Source organism: Chiloscyllium plagiosum, unplaced genomic scaffold, assembly GCF_037043375.1.
Source record: "Chiloscyllium plagiosum isolate Xiang-an unplaced genomic scaffold, Cpla_swu_hap1 HiC_scaffold_36, whole genome shotgun sequence".
Classification (NCBI taxonomy): domain Eukaryota; kingdom Metazoa; phylum Chordata; class Chondrichthyes; order Orectolobiformes; family Hemiscylliidae; genus Chiloscyllium; species Chiloscyllium plagiosum.
This window is the reverse complement of record NW_028270174.1, coordinates 3,627,164-3,643,649: the sequence shown is the minus strand read 5'-3', so window position 1 is coordinate 3,643,649 and position 16,486 is coordinate 3,627,164. Positions and strand designations below refer to the sequence as shown.

The window sequence follows — 16,486 nt, the reverse complement described above, 5'->3', positions numbered from 1 at the left end:
CTGACTGAGCCTGCTCCATTGCTGCAGGATTTTGTGATTGTACACAATGAAAACTTTGTAACTGCTGTGGGAGATACAGCCCTTAACCGACATCATGTTGTAAAATTTATCACAGTCAGAAGTCACACAACACCAAGTTATAGTCCAACAGGTTTATTTGAAATAACAAGCTTTATTTCAAATAAACCTGTCAGACTATAACCTGGTGTTGTGTGATTTCTGATTTTTGGATCAGTGGTGCTGGAAGAGCACAGCAATTCAGGCAGCATCCGACGAGCAACAAAATCGACGTTTCGGGCAAAAGCCCTTCATCAGGATTAAAGGCAGTGAGCCTGAAGTGTGGAGAGATAAATGAGAGGAGGGTGGGGGTGGGGAGAAAGTAGCATAGAGTACAATAGGTGAGTCGGGGAGGAGATGAAGGTGATAGGTCAGGAGGAGAGGGTGGAGTGGATAGGTGGAGCTTCAGGGCAGAGGAGATGACCTGGGAGTTGCAGTGGGAGAGGGACTCCCTGAGATTCTTGCAGAGAGAGGAGGAAAACTTCTTCAAGGCAGGCATCCTTGCAAGAGGATTTTAACCCTACTGCGAATCCTCTTGCAAGGATGCCTGCCTTGAAGAAAACACTCATACCCAGCCTCTTACACACCCACATGCACACACATATATGTTTGTGAGGTGAATTTGTACTTGCAGAATTACATTTTATTTTGATCAAAAGCTGCATGAATCCATGTAAGATTATACAAATCCATTTTTTAGGAATAGAATCAGCCTGAACATTGGGACACGGACAGCTTCACACAGGGCACCTCACACCTTTCAATATATTATCTGGGCCAACATGGCACCTATTGTTAAAGTTCACTTGAGAATGTAACTTTTAAAGAAAAGTTCTGTGATTTACATATGAAAGAACTGAAGCCTACATGGTCATTCTAAAAGATGAGAGACTTAACAAACAATCCAGGTCTTTTTCAATATATAACTTCAGTTGCATCACACTGTAAACTTTTGCTATAAAGTCTGTGTCTTATGATCTTATTCTCCACAACCACTTGATGAAAGAGCAGCACTTGGAAAGGTAGTGCTTCCAAATAAACCCGTTGGACTATAACGTTGTATGATTTTTAATTTGATAAAACGCAGCATCACCTTGTATCAGTTTTGGTTATACATAGAGAAAGAAGTGAGTTTTCTAGATGTGGAAGATGTTGATGTGCACTGTATGGTCAATGGAATGGAGGAAGGTCATTCACCCCAAGAAAGTCTGATTGTAAAGACATCCTGGCTGTATCCCCATTTCCATGATACTACCATCGAACAAAAAAAATCCATTGATTTCAGTTATAAGGTGAACAATTCAACTCTCAGCAGCAGCAAATCGACGTCAAAATGTTATTAGTTTTTTTGAGAAACCAGCACCCATTTCCACCATGACTGACCGTCAGCAGCAGTGTGTACCATCTCCAAAAAAAACCTCAAAGCAATTGCAGATGCTGTAAATCAGAAACCAAAACAGAAATTGCTGGAAAGCTCGGCAGCTCTGGCAGGATCTGTGGAGAGAAATCAGAGTTAACGTTTCAGATCAAGTGACCCTTCCTCAGAACTCATCTCTACAAGATGCACTACAGAAATTCACCAAAGATCCTCAGACAGCACCTTCCAAACTCACAGCCACTTCCATATAGAAGGATGAGGGCAGCAGATACATGGGAACACCACCCGCTGCAAGTTCACCTCCAAACCACTCACCATCCTGACTTAGAAATATATCACTGTTCCTTCACTGGGTCACAATCCTGGAATTCCCTCCCTAAGGGCATTGTGGGTCTATCCACAGCATATGGATTGCAGTGGTTCAAGAAGGCAGCTCACCCCCACCTTCTCAAGCGGTAACTAGGGACAGGCAATAAATGCTGATCTATCCAGTGATGCCCACGTCCCACAGAGTTTTTAAAAAGCAGTATAGAGCATCCTGAGGATGTGAAAGGTGCTACATAAATCCAAATGTTTCTTTTCTTTCTCCTTCACTAAGAATGTGATACAACAGGGAACAGAATATAAGTTTAACTTGAAATTTCAGAAAAATTATAACATTAGCTAACCCAGCTGGAAATTATTTGTTGATGGGTATTCTCTGTTCTGGATTGCTATAATCCACAGTAAAAAGGTACTGAAAAGGGTTTCAAAGCAGCTTTTTAAAATATCAAATGGACAAAACCAAAATTCTCCAACCTGCTGAAGATTATATGGAAAACACTATCATAAAGAAGAAGCGACATTTCTGCTGTTTGTACCATAATGTTCGTATTCTTCGGCTTGTCAAGAATTCAGCTACTAATATTCTAGCTTGTATCAAATCCACTTCCATAATTGCTGTCCTATGTCACCTACATTAGGGAGGGAAATTGAGAAGTTTAGAAGAATGAGAGGAGATTTAATTGAAGTCCATCAGATGCTAAAGAGATTGACAAAGTAGATGTAGAGAGAATGTTTCCTCCCTGTGGGGCAATCTAGAACAAGATGTAATGGTTTTAGGATAAGGGTCGGCAGATTTGAAATAGAGATAAGGAGGAATCTCTTCTCTCAAAGGGTCATGAATCTGTGGAATTTACTCCCCCAGAGTGCAGTGGATGCTGGGAAATGGAGTAAACTTACGGAGGAATAGGCAGATTTTTAATTAGTAATGGGTTGAAGGGTTATGCAGATTAGACAGGGCAGTGGAGTTGAGGTCAAGATGAGATCAGCCATGATTGTATTAAATGGTGGAGCAGGTTCAAGGGGATGTATGGCCTAAACCTACTTCTGGGTTTTCTGTTGATATGTACACTAGACCCTCCCCAATGTTTGGACCCAACATTTATAATTTACAACATTGACTTGAAATCAATGATTCTCTTCCGTATGTTTGTAGTATTTTCCAGTCCTCCAGCACCAATGCTCTATTCCTCAAACAATCACAAAATACTGGAGATATTGGTGATCTGAACTAATAATGGATAATAATGGAACAGTGTAGGTTAGATGGGCATCAGATTATTTTCACAACATCATGGGCCGAAGGGAATGTACTGCACTGTAACATTCTATGTTCTATGAAATAAAAACAGAAGTTGTTGGAGAAACATAGCCAGGGTGGATAATATCTTTGGAGAGAGAAACAGAGTTAGTATTTCCAATCTGATATGACTCTTGAAGGACTATATTGGACTCAAAACGTTAACTCGTTTCACTTGCCATGGATGCTGCCTATTTCTCCAGCACTTTCTGCTTTCATTAAGTATCTATTCCTCTTGCAGATTCCTGTTTTTTCTGCCCTACCAATGGGGACTGTGCCTTTGAAGGGAAAACATTGCATTTTTGAAGCAACGTTCACACCCACTGTACATCTCATAGTCTACATTCCCTCCAATTGTTCCTGTCTCTGAAGTCAGTGTGTGGCAGTAATTGCAGAATCAGAAGTCCATGTGTCCATACAATCAGTGGTGTGCACAGTCCCTCTGAACAGCTGGACTGCTTAAAGGGATTGTTCCTCAAGATGCTCTACAGCCAATGAAGTTCAATTGAAGGGTAGTCATTGTTGTAACGTAGGAAGAAGCCGTGTGTCTTAACTCCTGTAAGAGTCTCCTTAAAAGACAACTTACTGACTAACATTTTAGTTACTATCCAATGCTTTAGGATATTTGTCTATATTAAAGGATTTATGTAAATACATGTTCGTAGCTGCAAAAATGCAATCTCCTAAAGTGTTGATCTGTTTGGACTAAAGCTCAATCTATGCCAACAACTGAGAGTGATCATTTTGAATTAAAGACAGAAATGAGTGCTGATTTAGTGGCTCAATCATGCATTATTCATCGCTGAGAGTTGTGGAGATTTCACTTTCTAAGAGAAAGTACATCCCTCAAAACTAAATTGCAGTGTCTGTGTTTAGGGTGGTGGGTGACTCCATGCTGTAATTATAGGTTTTCTCTCACTTTCAGAGGGTGATATAAGCTGCACTGTGCAGCTCTCCACCACCAGCTTCTGACTGCGCTGACAACACCTGCAGCCATGCTCAGGAAAGCAGTTATACTCGCATTCTGCACCATTATTGCTCTACAACTGCCTACAACTTCAGGTAAGTTCCTTGTTTTGAGGTGACTAGCAGTCAGATAATCTTTATAATGTTGTTTTGAAATTCCAAAGCTTCTTCGAAAATTATTTTCAAGCAGTATTTTAAAGACCTTAGAAACGTTGGATATTGACTTCAGGACAAAACATCATGGATGTTGGAGATCTGAAATAAAGACAGAAATTGCTAGAGAAACTCAAACAGTCTGGTAACATCTGTGGAGAGAGAAAGAGAGTTAATGTTTTGACTTGAAATGTTAACTCTCTTTCTCTGTCCATGGATATCGAAATCAGCCTTTTCCATGTGGTGTTTTGAAAGAGTGCACAAACTCTCTGACATATCTGGGAAAAACTTGTAAATATTTTACACAGAACAGTCAATGTCCAGAGGGCAAGCATTTAAAACAAAAACAAATGTTGCTGGAGAAACTCAGCAGGTCTAGCAGCATCTGTGGAGAGAGAAACAGAGTTAACATTTCAAGTCCAGTCACTCTTCTTCAGATCTGGACTCAAAACATGAACTCTGTTTCGCTTTGCACAGATGCTGCCAGATCTGCTGAGTTTCTCCAGTGATTTCTGCTTTTGTTTCACATTTCCAGCATTGTTCTTGACAAAAGTTTGAGGTGACTGACAGAAAAGAAGGAAGGGGAAAATTATTTTTACACAATGGGTTGCTGTGATCCAGAATTGCACTGCCTGAAACAGTGGAGGAAGCAGATTAAATAACTTCCTGAAGTGTAATGGACTAGATATTTGAAAAGAAAGCTTTGCAGAGCCATAGGGAAACTGGATAGCTCTTTCAAAGGGCCAGTACTGGCACAATGCACGAAATGGTGTCCTTTCATGCTGTGCAATATTATATTTCACAAGGCACTAATGAGAGACTGATTAGACTGGGCACTGAAACAACTGCACTGTTATTTATTTTGATGTGGAAATGGTAATGCATCATTGTAGCATCATGGTATTTGTTGTTCTACTCATAGACAGTAAATCATGTAGAATCCACAGCACAGAAACTGTAAGACCATAAGATACAGGAGCAGAATTAGACCATTTGGCCCACTGAGTCTGCACATCATTCGATCATGGCTGATATGTTTCTCAATCCCATTCTCCTGCCTTCTCCCCGTAACCCTTGATCCCCTGACTAATTGAGAACCTGTCTATCTCTGTCTTAAAGACACTCAGTGACTTGGCCTCCATAGCCCCCTGTGGCAATGAGTCCCACAGATTCCCCACCCTCCTGCTGAAGAAATTCCTCCTCATCTCAGTTCGAAAGGGTTGTCCCTTCACTCTGTGACTATCCCTTGGTTCCTGGTTTCTCCTAAAGGTGAAAACTTCTTCTCCATGTCCACATTCAAGCCTCTCAGTATTCTCCAAAATGTCCACCTTCTTCCTCAACCGAGCGTTCCCCAGCACTGTGTTAAATAGGGCCCTCAGCCAGTGTTTTCTCTGTCCAACTGCTCCATCTCTCTATGGACTCTATGCCCACCTATCATTTACTCCTTGACCCCTTCTCCAACCCCATCTTCTGCACATATGCCAACATTTTCTTAGCTACCATCAGTTCTGAGGAAAGGTCACTGGACCCGATATATTAAATCTGATTTCCTGCCGGAAATGCTGCCAGACTTCATGAGCTTTTCCAGCAGTTTCTGTTTTTGCCTCTCAGTATTCTGTAAGTTTCAATCAGATCCCCCTCATTCTTCTAAACTCCATCGAGTACAGGCCTAGAGTCATCAACTGTTCCTTCTATGATAAGCCCTTCCTCCCAGGGGCTGCTCTTCTCCTCTGGACCCTGTCCAAGGCTAACACATTCTTCCTCAGAAACATGGGCCAAAACTGCTCATAATATTCCAAAAGCAATCTGAGCAGAGCCTCAGCAGTACATCTCTGCTCTTGTATTCTAGCCCTCTTGAAATGAATGATAACATTGCATTTGCTTTCCAGCTGCTAACTGAAACTGTATGTTAACCTTAAGACAATCCTGAATTAGTGCTCTAAAGTCCCTTTTTTAAAGGTTTCTGAAGTCTTTTCCTATTTAGTCTATTTAGGAATAGAGTCTATTCCTCTATTCTTCCTACCAAGGTGCATGACCTCACATTTTCCTACATTGTATTCCATCTGCCACTCCTTTCTCCACTCTCCTTGACTGTCCAAATCCTTCTGCAGCCTCCCTGTCTCCTCAACACTACCTGCTCCTCCATCTATCTTTGTGTCATCTGCAAACTCAGTACCAATGCCCTCAGTTCCTTCATCCAGATTGCTAATGTACAACATGAATAGTTGTGGTCCCAATGATGACCCCTGTAGAACTCCACTAGTCACCGGCTGCCATCTTGTAAATGATTTCTTTATCCCGACTCTCTGCTTTCTGCCAGTCAGCCAACCCTCTCTCCATGCCAGTACCTTGTCCCCAACACCATGGGCTCTTATCTTATTTTGCAGCCACCTGTGCAGCACCTTGTCAAAGGACTTTTGGAAACCCAAAATAGATCACATCCATTGTCTCTCCTTTGTCTAACCTGCTTGTTACTTACTCAAAGAATTCTAATAGGTTTGTCAGGCATGACCTCCCTTGACAAAGCTGTGCTGACTCCCCCCTGCTTTACCATGCACTTCCAACCTCTCCGAAATCTCATTATTAGTAATAATGAGCAGGTCATTTGACCCAGCTGTCTGCACTAGCATTTCTATTCTACACCAACCTCCTCTCACACCATCACATCCACCTCTATCAGCACAATCTTGAATTCTGTTCACCCTCCTGTATTTATGTAGCTTCCTCTTAAATTCATAGTGCACTGGGACATAGATTAGAAATGACAGTCACTTATGGAGTGAATGTTCCTGGAGATGCTCCTGACTGTAGGGAATATAGATCATAGAACTGTGTATTCCGTCTAAAGACAACAGGTGGAAAATGGTGTGTGGTTACGGGGCTGCTCATGTCTAACATATTCACAAGCTCCAAAAGTGGTGTTTCTGAAATATTACCTTAATATTGACAGAAAAATATTTTCTTGTTCTGGCTCCATCTGTTTGGTCACTGAAGATAGGTTTTTAGGAGGAGGACAGAGATGGAGAGGTTTTGGAAGGGAATTCCAGAGTTCCTGGTCAAGGAAAGCATGGCCATCAGGTGTTGGAGCTGGGGATGAGCACGGAGCGGGATCCAATGTGGAAGGGTTAATGATCTGGAGGATGTTACAGGATAGAGAGGGACAAGGTCAGTTGGAACATAAGAATGAGAATATAAAAACTGAACCATTATTGGAACTGGGGGTCAAGTAAGTCAGTGAGCACAAAGGCGATGGGACACAGTACAAGACAGGATAGGGATGGCAGAGTTTTGGATGAGCTAACGTTTTTAGGTGATGTTGGTTTCAGACCCATTTACTTTAAGCTGAGTAGCCCCAGACTAAAACGCAGATAGAGGAAAGACACAAAGCTTGATTGCTTGGTGCCAGCTGCAATTGTCTTAACAGGTTTATTCAGATTTTCTGATTACTTTTATTCATTCAATGGGATGTGGTTGTCATTGGCCTAGCCACCATTTATTGCCCATCTGTAATTGCCTTTGAACTGAGCATCATGCTCAGCCCTTTCAGAGGGCAGTTAGGAGTCACCCACGTTGCTGTGGAGTCACATGTAGGCCAGAGCAGGTAAGGACAGCAGATTTCCTTCCCTGAAGGACATTAGTGAACTTGATTCACAATAACAAACCCTACAAGATTGCCCGGCATCCAGCATTTAATTCCATAAATTTATCAAAGTCAAATTTCACCATGGTGGGATTCAAACCCATATTCCTACAACATTAGCCTTGGCCTCTGGAATGCTAGTCCATTAGTACATTATCACCACAACACCACCATCACACAGAGAATAGGCTACTTTCAGAAGCCTCTGAAAACCCCTCAACACAGACTGTTAAAGTTCCATTATATTGTGATCTGTTCTAGACCCTGGTGGGATTTTCCAAGCCTGGAGGTGCAATTGCAAAGATGTAGACTTCTCCTGAAGGAGTTCATCACTCACCAAATGATCATGGCACTCCTTTCGTGCCATTGTTGGTGGTCACACTTTGCCCAAACCTCTCTGCTGCTTTATCTCCCTCTTGTCCTTTCATTAAAGCTTACCTCTTTAAGCCAAGTTTAAGAACATAAGGGATAGAAGCATGGGTAGGCCATTCAGCCCCTCAAGCTTGTTTTGCTAATTCAAAAACCGACCACTCTTGACTGATCTTCCCCAGATCTCAACTTCTTTTTCATGCCAGTCCCTCATCACCCTCAACATTTCAAAAATGCATCTACCTCCCCTTTGCGCACTTTCTGTGATCCAGCCTCCACAACTCTCGGGGATAGAGAATTCCAGATATGTACTACCCTCTAGAATGCTTTGGAAAGGGTTCAATTGAGATTTACTCAGATGTTGCCCGGTATGGAGGGAAGGACTTATGAGGAAAGGTTGAGGGACTTGAGGCTGTTTTTGCTAGAGAGAAGAAGGTTGAGAGGTGACTTAATTGAGACATATAAGATAATCAAAGGGTTAGATAGGGTGGACAGCGAGAGCCTTTTTCCTTGGATGGTGATGGCTAGCACAAGGGGACGTAGCGTTAAATTGAGGGGTGATAGATATAGGACAGATGTCAGAGGTAGTTTCTTTACTCAGAGAGTAGTAGGCCGTGGAACGCCCTGCCTGCAACAGTCGTAGACTCACCAACTTTAAGGGCATTGGAAAGGTCATTTGATAAACATATGGATGAACATGGAATAATGTAGAAAAGGTGGGCTTCAGATCGATTTCACAAATTGGCACATCGAGGGCCGAAGGGCCTGTACTGCGCTGTAATGTTCTATGTTCTAATGTCTTGTTTTGATCCATGCTCCAAATATCATTGGGTTGTCTTGCAATCTTTTGATGATGGTGATGTTTCTGAATCATGTAAATGGAAATGGATGTCACAAAGTGAAATGTTCCCTCTCATTTCCAGCGGTTAATCATGGAGCTACAATCCAGCCAGATGATAAGAAGTGCTTAACTAATCCTGATCACCCAGACTGCCAGCAGCCTCAAAACAATGCACCATCAGATCAAAGTAAGTCAATCTCAGCAGAATGGCCTGTATTCCTCTGCTGTTTGAGATACACCGGTTTCTATTTGTCATCTCAGACTAGTTATTCCCCAGATGTTTCAACCCTTTAAGATTTGTAACATTATTTGGATCATTGTAAGAAATCAAAGGTTACCTGGTCTTTTAAAGTTAATTCACCCAAAGGTGATTTTGCCAATATTTACCTCACATTGTTTAGATCTATTTTTGAATCCATTACATCTCATCTCTTCATATCCCAAATAAAGTAAACATCCATCTTTTGCAGTCATGACACAGAGCTCACTGCAAATGTTTGGAACTGCATCACTCCTGAAGATTCCCTTGCTAATGTCTTTGTGTAAGATCATTAAAGAGGGGCACTCCCTCCACTCCCTCCACCCACAACGCGCTGTACCATCTACAAGATGCTCTACAGAAATTCATCAAGGCTCCTCAGACAGCACCTTCCAATCCCACGACCACTTGCATCTAGAAGGACGAGGGCAGCAGATACATGGAAACACCACCCTCTACAAGTTCCCCTCCAAGCCACTCACCATCCTAACTTGGAAGTATATCATCGTGCCTTCACTGTCACTGGGTCAGAATCCTGGAATTCCCTCCCTAAGGGCATTGTGGGTCTACCTACAGCACATGGACTGCAGCGGGTCAAGAAGGCAGCTCACCCCCACCTTCTCAAGGGGCAACTAGGGACGGGCAATAAACCTGGTCCCCATCAGCGATGCCCGGATCTCATGAATGAATAAAACAAAAACAACACTTATCTATAACAAGGAAAACAATGACCCTAATGTGTATCCCATTGCATACACACTGCTGTTAATAATATTTCAATTCACTCCCATTCACCAATTCCTATCCTTTCACCAATGCCTGTTATTTTAATACTTAATTGCTTCTATTCTCCAAATAATCTAATATGAGTTACTTTACAAAAACCTTTTGAAAGTTCCAGATACACAACATCTACAGCCATACCTTCATCGATTCTCTCTATTCCTTCATTGCATTGTTGACACAATCCACTACTGCCCGCATAGAATTATAGAGTCATAGAGATATACAGCATGGAAACAGATCCTTCGGTCCAACTTGTCCATACCGACCAGATATCCTAATTAAGCTAGTCCCATTTGCCAGCGTTTGGCCCATATCACTCTAAACCCTTCCTATTCAGGTGGTTTACAATGTGAAACAGTATTATTTGTGATGTACATTGGTTTCAAATGTAATTCTTTCTAACTGTTATTTTCCATAGGAATAGAAAAAGGAAACAGCTTTTTAGATTCACTTCGATCAAGGTCCCGTCGTTGTCCATTTGGCACATCGTTTTACACAAGCCAAAAGCGTGGAATGCACCAAGGATCTTCTAATAGCAAAGGACTGTCCAATTTCTATGATTCTCTAACTGGACCAAAAGGTTGGGAATGGTTGTTTGGCAGTGATGTTTATGGCAAGGGTCAAGGAACAAAAGGCAGTGGAAGTGGACAAAATGGTAACAGTCAGGGAGGAAACAGCAATGGCAATAGTCAAAATGGGAATGGTCAAGGGTCAGGTGGTTATGGCAATAGCCAAAATGGGAATGGTCAAGGATCAGGTGGTTATGGCAATAGCCAAAATGGGAATGGTCAAGGGTCAGGTGGCTATGGAAATAGCCAAAATGGGAATGGTCAAGGGTCAGGTGGTTATGGTAATAGTCAAAATAGTCAGGGGTCAAACAACAATGAGAATGAAGAAGATGAGGGTAGTCAGGGATCAAACAATAATGGGAATGATGAAGATGAGGACAGTGAGGAATCAAACAGCAATGGATATGATGAAGATGAATATAATGAAGGATCAAACAGCAATGGGAATGGTCAAAATAGTCAGGGATCAAATGGGAATGGGCAAAATAGTCAGGGATCAAATAGCAATGGGAATGGGCAAAATAGTCAGGGATCAAATGGCAATGGGAATGGACAAAATGGAAATGGTCAGGGAGGAAACAACAATGGATATGATGAGGATGAATATAATGAGGGGCTAAACAACAATGGGAATGGCCAAAATGGAAATGGTCAGGGGTCAAATGGCAATGGATATGGCCAAAATGGTCAGGGATCAAATGGCAATGGGTATGGCCAAAATGGTCAAGGGTCAAATGGCAATGGGTATGGCCAAAGTGGACAAGGGTCAAATGGCTATGGGTATGGTCAAAATGGTCAGGGATCAAATGGCAATGGGTATGATCAGTATGGAAATGGTCAAGGGTCAAACAGCAATGGGAATGGTCAAAATGGGCAAGGGTCAAATGGAAATGGTTATGGTCAAAATGGTCAGGGATCAAATGGCAATGGGTATGATCAATATGGAAATGGTCAAGGGTCAAACAACAATGGGTACAGTCAAAATGGGCAAGGGTCAAATGGAAATGGGTATGGTCAAAATGGGCAAGGGTCAAATGGCTATGGATATGATCAATATGGAAATGGTCAAGGATCAAACAGCAATGGGTACAGTCAAAATGGTCAGGGGTCAAATGGAAATGGGTATGGTCAAAATGGTCAGGGGTCAAATGGAAATGGGTATGGTCAAAATGGTCAGGGGTCAAATGGCAATGGGTATGATCAATATGGAAATGGTCAAGGGTCAAACAGCAATGGGTACAATCAAAATGGGCAAGGGTCAAATGGAAATGGGTATGGTCAAAATGGAAATGGGTATGGTCAAAATGGGAATGGGTATGGTCAAAATGGTCAGGGATCAAATGGCTATGGATATGACCAGTATGGGAATGGTCAATCATCATATAATAATGGGAATGGCCAAAACGGAAATGGCCAGGGGTCAAATGGAAATGGCAATGGTCAAAGTGGACAAGGATCAAATGGCAATGGGTATGATCAATATGGAAATGGTCAAGGGTCAAACAACAATGGATATAGCCAAAATGGTCAAGGGTCAAATGGCAATGGGTATGGCCAAAATGGTCAGGGATCAGGAAACAATGGGTATGGCCAAAATGGTCAGGGGTCAAATGGCAATGGGTATGGTCAAAATGGTCAAGGGTCAGGCAACAATGGGTATGATCATTATGGGAATAGTCAAGGGTCAAATGGCAATGGGTATGGCCAAAATGGTCAAGGATCAAATGGCAATGGGTATGGCCAAAATGGTCAGGGATCAGATGGGAATGGATATGGCCAAAATGGTCAGGGGTCAAATGGCAATGGGTATGATCATTATGGGAGTAGTCAAGGGTCAAATGGCAATGGGTATGGCCAAAATGGTCAAGGATCAAATGGCAATGGGTATGGCCAAAATGGTCAGGGATCAAATGGGAATGGATATGGCCAAAATGGTCAAGGGTCAAATGGCAATGGACATGGTCAAAATGGTCAAGGGTCAGGCAACAATGGGAATGATCAATATGGGAATGGCCAAGGGTCAGGCAACAATATGGTCGAATCACATGGTAGTAACAAATTGGCTAGGTCTGTAGCTGCTAAAAACTCACATAAAAGGCACTATATGAAAAGGGAAGTATCAAATCAAGATAATATCTCTGCCATTAAAAAACTGTACTATCACAGACTACGCCCACGTTACAGATACAGCCTAATTGGACAAAAAACTAACAAACCATAAAATAAAATTGAATTCATGTGATCAACTAGCTCCTTAAGTTAGATCCTATCTGTTTATCTGATAATCTAAATGCAAGATGTTTCTATCTGATTTTGTTGTCTTCACTGATAACTATCTGAGAAGAAAGTGTTTATGTTGGAAGGCACCTTAAGAGGATTAGAAAATGCATGCCAGTCAAACTGAGATCAGTACTTTACGTGAAAGCAAAATTCTGCATTATTTTCTCATATTATCATTGTGTAATTTTGTTTACAAACCTCCTCTGAATCTTCAGGATATCCTCTGTGCCAGTACCTGAATTGTTATTGATTTGAGCAGTTGTTGAAAACTGCTCATGTAAACTTCAATAATTTAATATTTAAATGCAAATTCTCATTTGAACCAGAATCAATCGGGGGCTCAGCAATATCAGCTTTAATTCAGTCCTGCAACCAACATGGCCAAACTCAGAGAAGTTAAGTTATACAAATGCATTTTCACAATTATCCTGCTGATTGGGCCACCTAACTCTACCTACTCAATCATATTTATCCCAGGTAGCTGCAAAAATCATACTAATAACAGTTATGTTTTATTCATTTTCGAATCTACCTGTTCAGAGGTGCTCTGACATATCTCGCGACCATGTGGGAATTCAACCCAGGCCTCCTGGCTCAGAGATAGAAAGGATTATTTTTTATTAGAACTGGCATGATTGAGGTATTAACCAACTTAACCAAATGAATTTGCTCCATGTGAATGGAATTTGGTTCTACAAGGTCACGATTAGTTGGCTCTGGTTCAAATCCCACTTGCTCCAGAGGTGTGGGTAATAACATCTCTGAACAGGTCAACTAGAAAAATAGGTTGCATTTTTTAAAAACTCAGACCACTGCAGGGTGGGGAGTTGGTGCTCTCTTATATCACAGTGGTAGTGTTCCCTGCCCCTAGACAGAGATGTCCAGGTTCAAGTCCCACCTACTCTGCAGGTTTTTAATAACATCTCTTAAACAGATTAATTTTAAAAAAAGGTCCAATCCTGATAATGTGGGCAATAACTTTATACTCTGTTATCTGGCTCAGGATCTTGGCAAGTCTGCAAATACTTTAAAATGTGGTATATTATTAATACCATGTTGAAAGATTGATCCTCAAGGCAATTATCATTCAGGTGGTAAAGGATTGTCTGTATGAATTGATAGTCACATCTTACATTTGCAAGTCGTACATTCTGCAACATTGAGCAATCATTTCAGACTCGGTCTCCAGGTAAAAGCATATTCAGTTTTACAAGTGAGAAAATAACTTTTCTGAGAAACAATTTCAATGTCAACAGATTTAGTTTGTAAAAATACATTCAGCTTTCAGTGAAGTTGTCTCAAAGTTGACCAGTAGTTATCATCTGTGTTTATAGTAATCTTTGGGTATTTGTTGTTCTCCTGTGGGATTAACAATCCTTTCTGAATTTAACTCCTATCTTAAAAGTAAAGAGATTTAATAACAACTCTCAAAAAGGGAATATGAGATACAATCTCAGTCTATGTAGGAAAATAAGAGAAGTAGGACAAATTGGGTAATTCCTGCAAAGAGCCAGCACAAGCATAATGGATTGAATGGCCACTTTCTGCAATATATGATTCCGTGTTAAAGTGTGATATAGGATAGAATCTATTGCCATGACACAGAAGTTAAAGAATGTCAAGTTTTATACAGGCTGGCTGACTGCTGGGATTTGGTTGTTCGGTTGGTTGGAGGATTCCATTGACACACCCTGATGGTCTTTCTTTTCCTTTCACACCTTAACCCACAATGTCATTTAATGTAAAGATAAAATGTCTGTAATGTCTCTTGGTTTCCTTCATACTGTTGCCAGTGACTGCCCTGGATACTTACACTGTTGTCTCCATATCACACCAATAAAGGTTTCTGTAATCTCAGTTATGGTTTTCTGTCGAGTGTCTGTGTTATTGGAATCATCATTTTGAAGACATGCAACACAACCTGGTCTACGTTATCAATCTAAGGATTGCATTATTTTAAGGAGCTAGTTCATCATCACCTTCTCCAGGACAAACAGATGTACACTAGGCAGTGCCACCTCTGAACTGTGGATTCTGCCACACCCATTCCTCTCACCCTTTCAGCTGAACTTCTATTCCTTTCTGCCTCATCAGTGCTGGGTCCTCTACTTTTTGTCATTTATATAAATGCTTTGGATGTGAGCTTAAGAGGTATAGTTAGTAAGTTTGCAGATAACACCAAAATTGGAGGTGTAGTGGACAGTGAGGAAGGTTACCTTGGATTACAATGGGATCTTCATCAGATGAGCCATTGGGCTGAGGAGTGACAGATGGAGTTTAATTCAGATAAATGCGAGGTGCTGCATTTTGGGAAAGCAAATCTTAGCAGGACTTATACATTTAATGGTAAGGTCCTAGGGAGTGTTGCTGAACAGAGACCTTGGAGCGCAGATTCATAGCTCCTTGAAAGTAGAGTCACAGGTAGATAGGATAGTGAAGAAGGTGTTTGGTATGCTTTCCTTTATTGGTCAGAGTATTGAGTACAGGAGTTGGGAAGCCATATTGTGGGTATATGAATAGGAAGGGTTTGGAGGGATATGGGCCAGGTTTGGTTGGGCTATCTGGTCGGCATGGACAAGTTGGACCGAAGGGTCTGTTTCCGTGCTGTACATCTCTATGACTCTATGAGTGCTCTTAATGGCCTCTCCCTTATTGTATTGACACAATTCCCCTTGACCATTCCTCATGGGAGTGAGTTCCATATTCTCACCACTCTCTGGGCAAAAAAACATTCTATCTGAATCCCTACAGTACTTGTCAATAACTATCATTTTTCTTTTTATTCACTTGTGGAATGTGGACATTACAGACTGGCCCAGCATTTATTGCCCATCCCTAATTTCCCCTTGAAAAGGCAGGGGTGAGCTGCCTTCTTGAGCCACTGCAGACCATGTGCTGTAGGTAGACCTGCAAATTAGGTAAGATGGTCTGTTCAAGCAGACTCTTTATCTGCCCCTCTCCACTACCACTTGCAACATTGCTTTGTTCACAGTTCAGGAACTTGACCATAATAGGACAGATTAATTTTATGATTTTAAGTGATTCCACTGAGTGAAATTAAGACCATGCAATATTCTCCTGGCATTAATACGGTGTGGCCTGAAGATATGTTAGACCAAGGAAGGAGCAGCAATTAAGTTGTTTCTGTTCAGGGATTTTAAGGAATATCTACTTCTGAACTGTGCAACTTGTTTTAGGTGTTGTTCATGCTGCTTCAATCGACCATGTGCTGCAGGAAAGCTGTGCTTGCATGATCAGATAGTTTCACTTGGAAGTGAAGTAACAGTGGGTTTGCTTTGCTGTATTCTTGCTGTTTGACCAAGTTTCTGTGCACATTCTATTGGACATGTGAGGTCTCCTTGCTGTAGGAAAGATGCTGTTAGACTTGTTAGGGTACAGGAAAGATTTACAAGGATGTTGCTGGAGTCATAGGGTTTGAACTACAGGAAGAGGCTGAATAGATTGGGGCGGCACGATGGCCCAGTGGTTAGCACTGCTATCTCATAGTGCCAGGGGCCTGGGTTCAATTCCAGCCTCGGACGACTGTCTGTGTGAAGTTTGCACACT

The 16,486-nt window shown here is 41.6% G+C and overlaps 1 protein-coding gene across 1 annotated transcript; it reads left to right on the top strand.

The window, feature by feature from the left end:
- Positions 1–4,026: 4,026 nt before the first annotated feature.
- Positions 4,027–14,776, top strand: LOC122539296 (uncharacterized). The gene is made up of 3 exons (XM_043673990.2): positions 4,027–4,118; positions 9,108–9,212; positions 10,489–14,776. The coding sequence occupies exons 1-3, from the start codon at positions 4,052–4,054 to the stop codon at positions 12,858–12,860; spliced, it is 2,544 nt and encodes an 847-aa protein (XP_043529925.2). The 5' UTR covers positions 4,027–4,051; the 3' UTR covers positions 12,861–14,776.
- Positions 14,777–16,486: the final 1,710 nt, after the last annotated feature.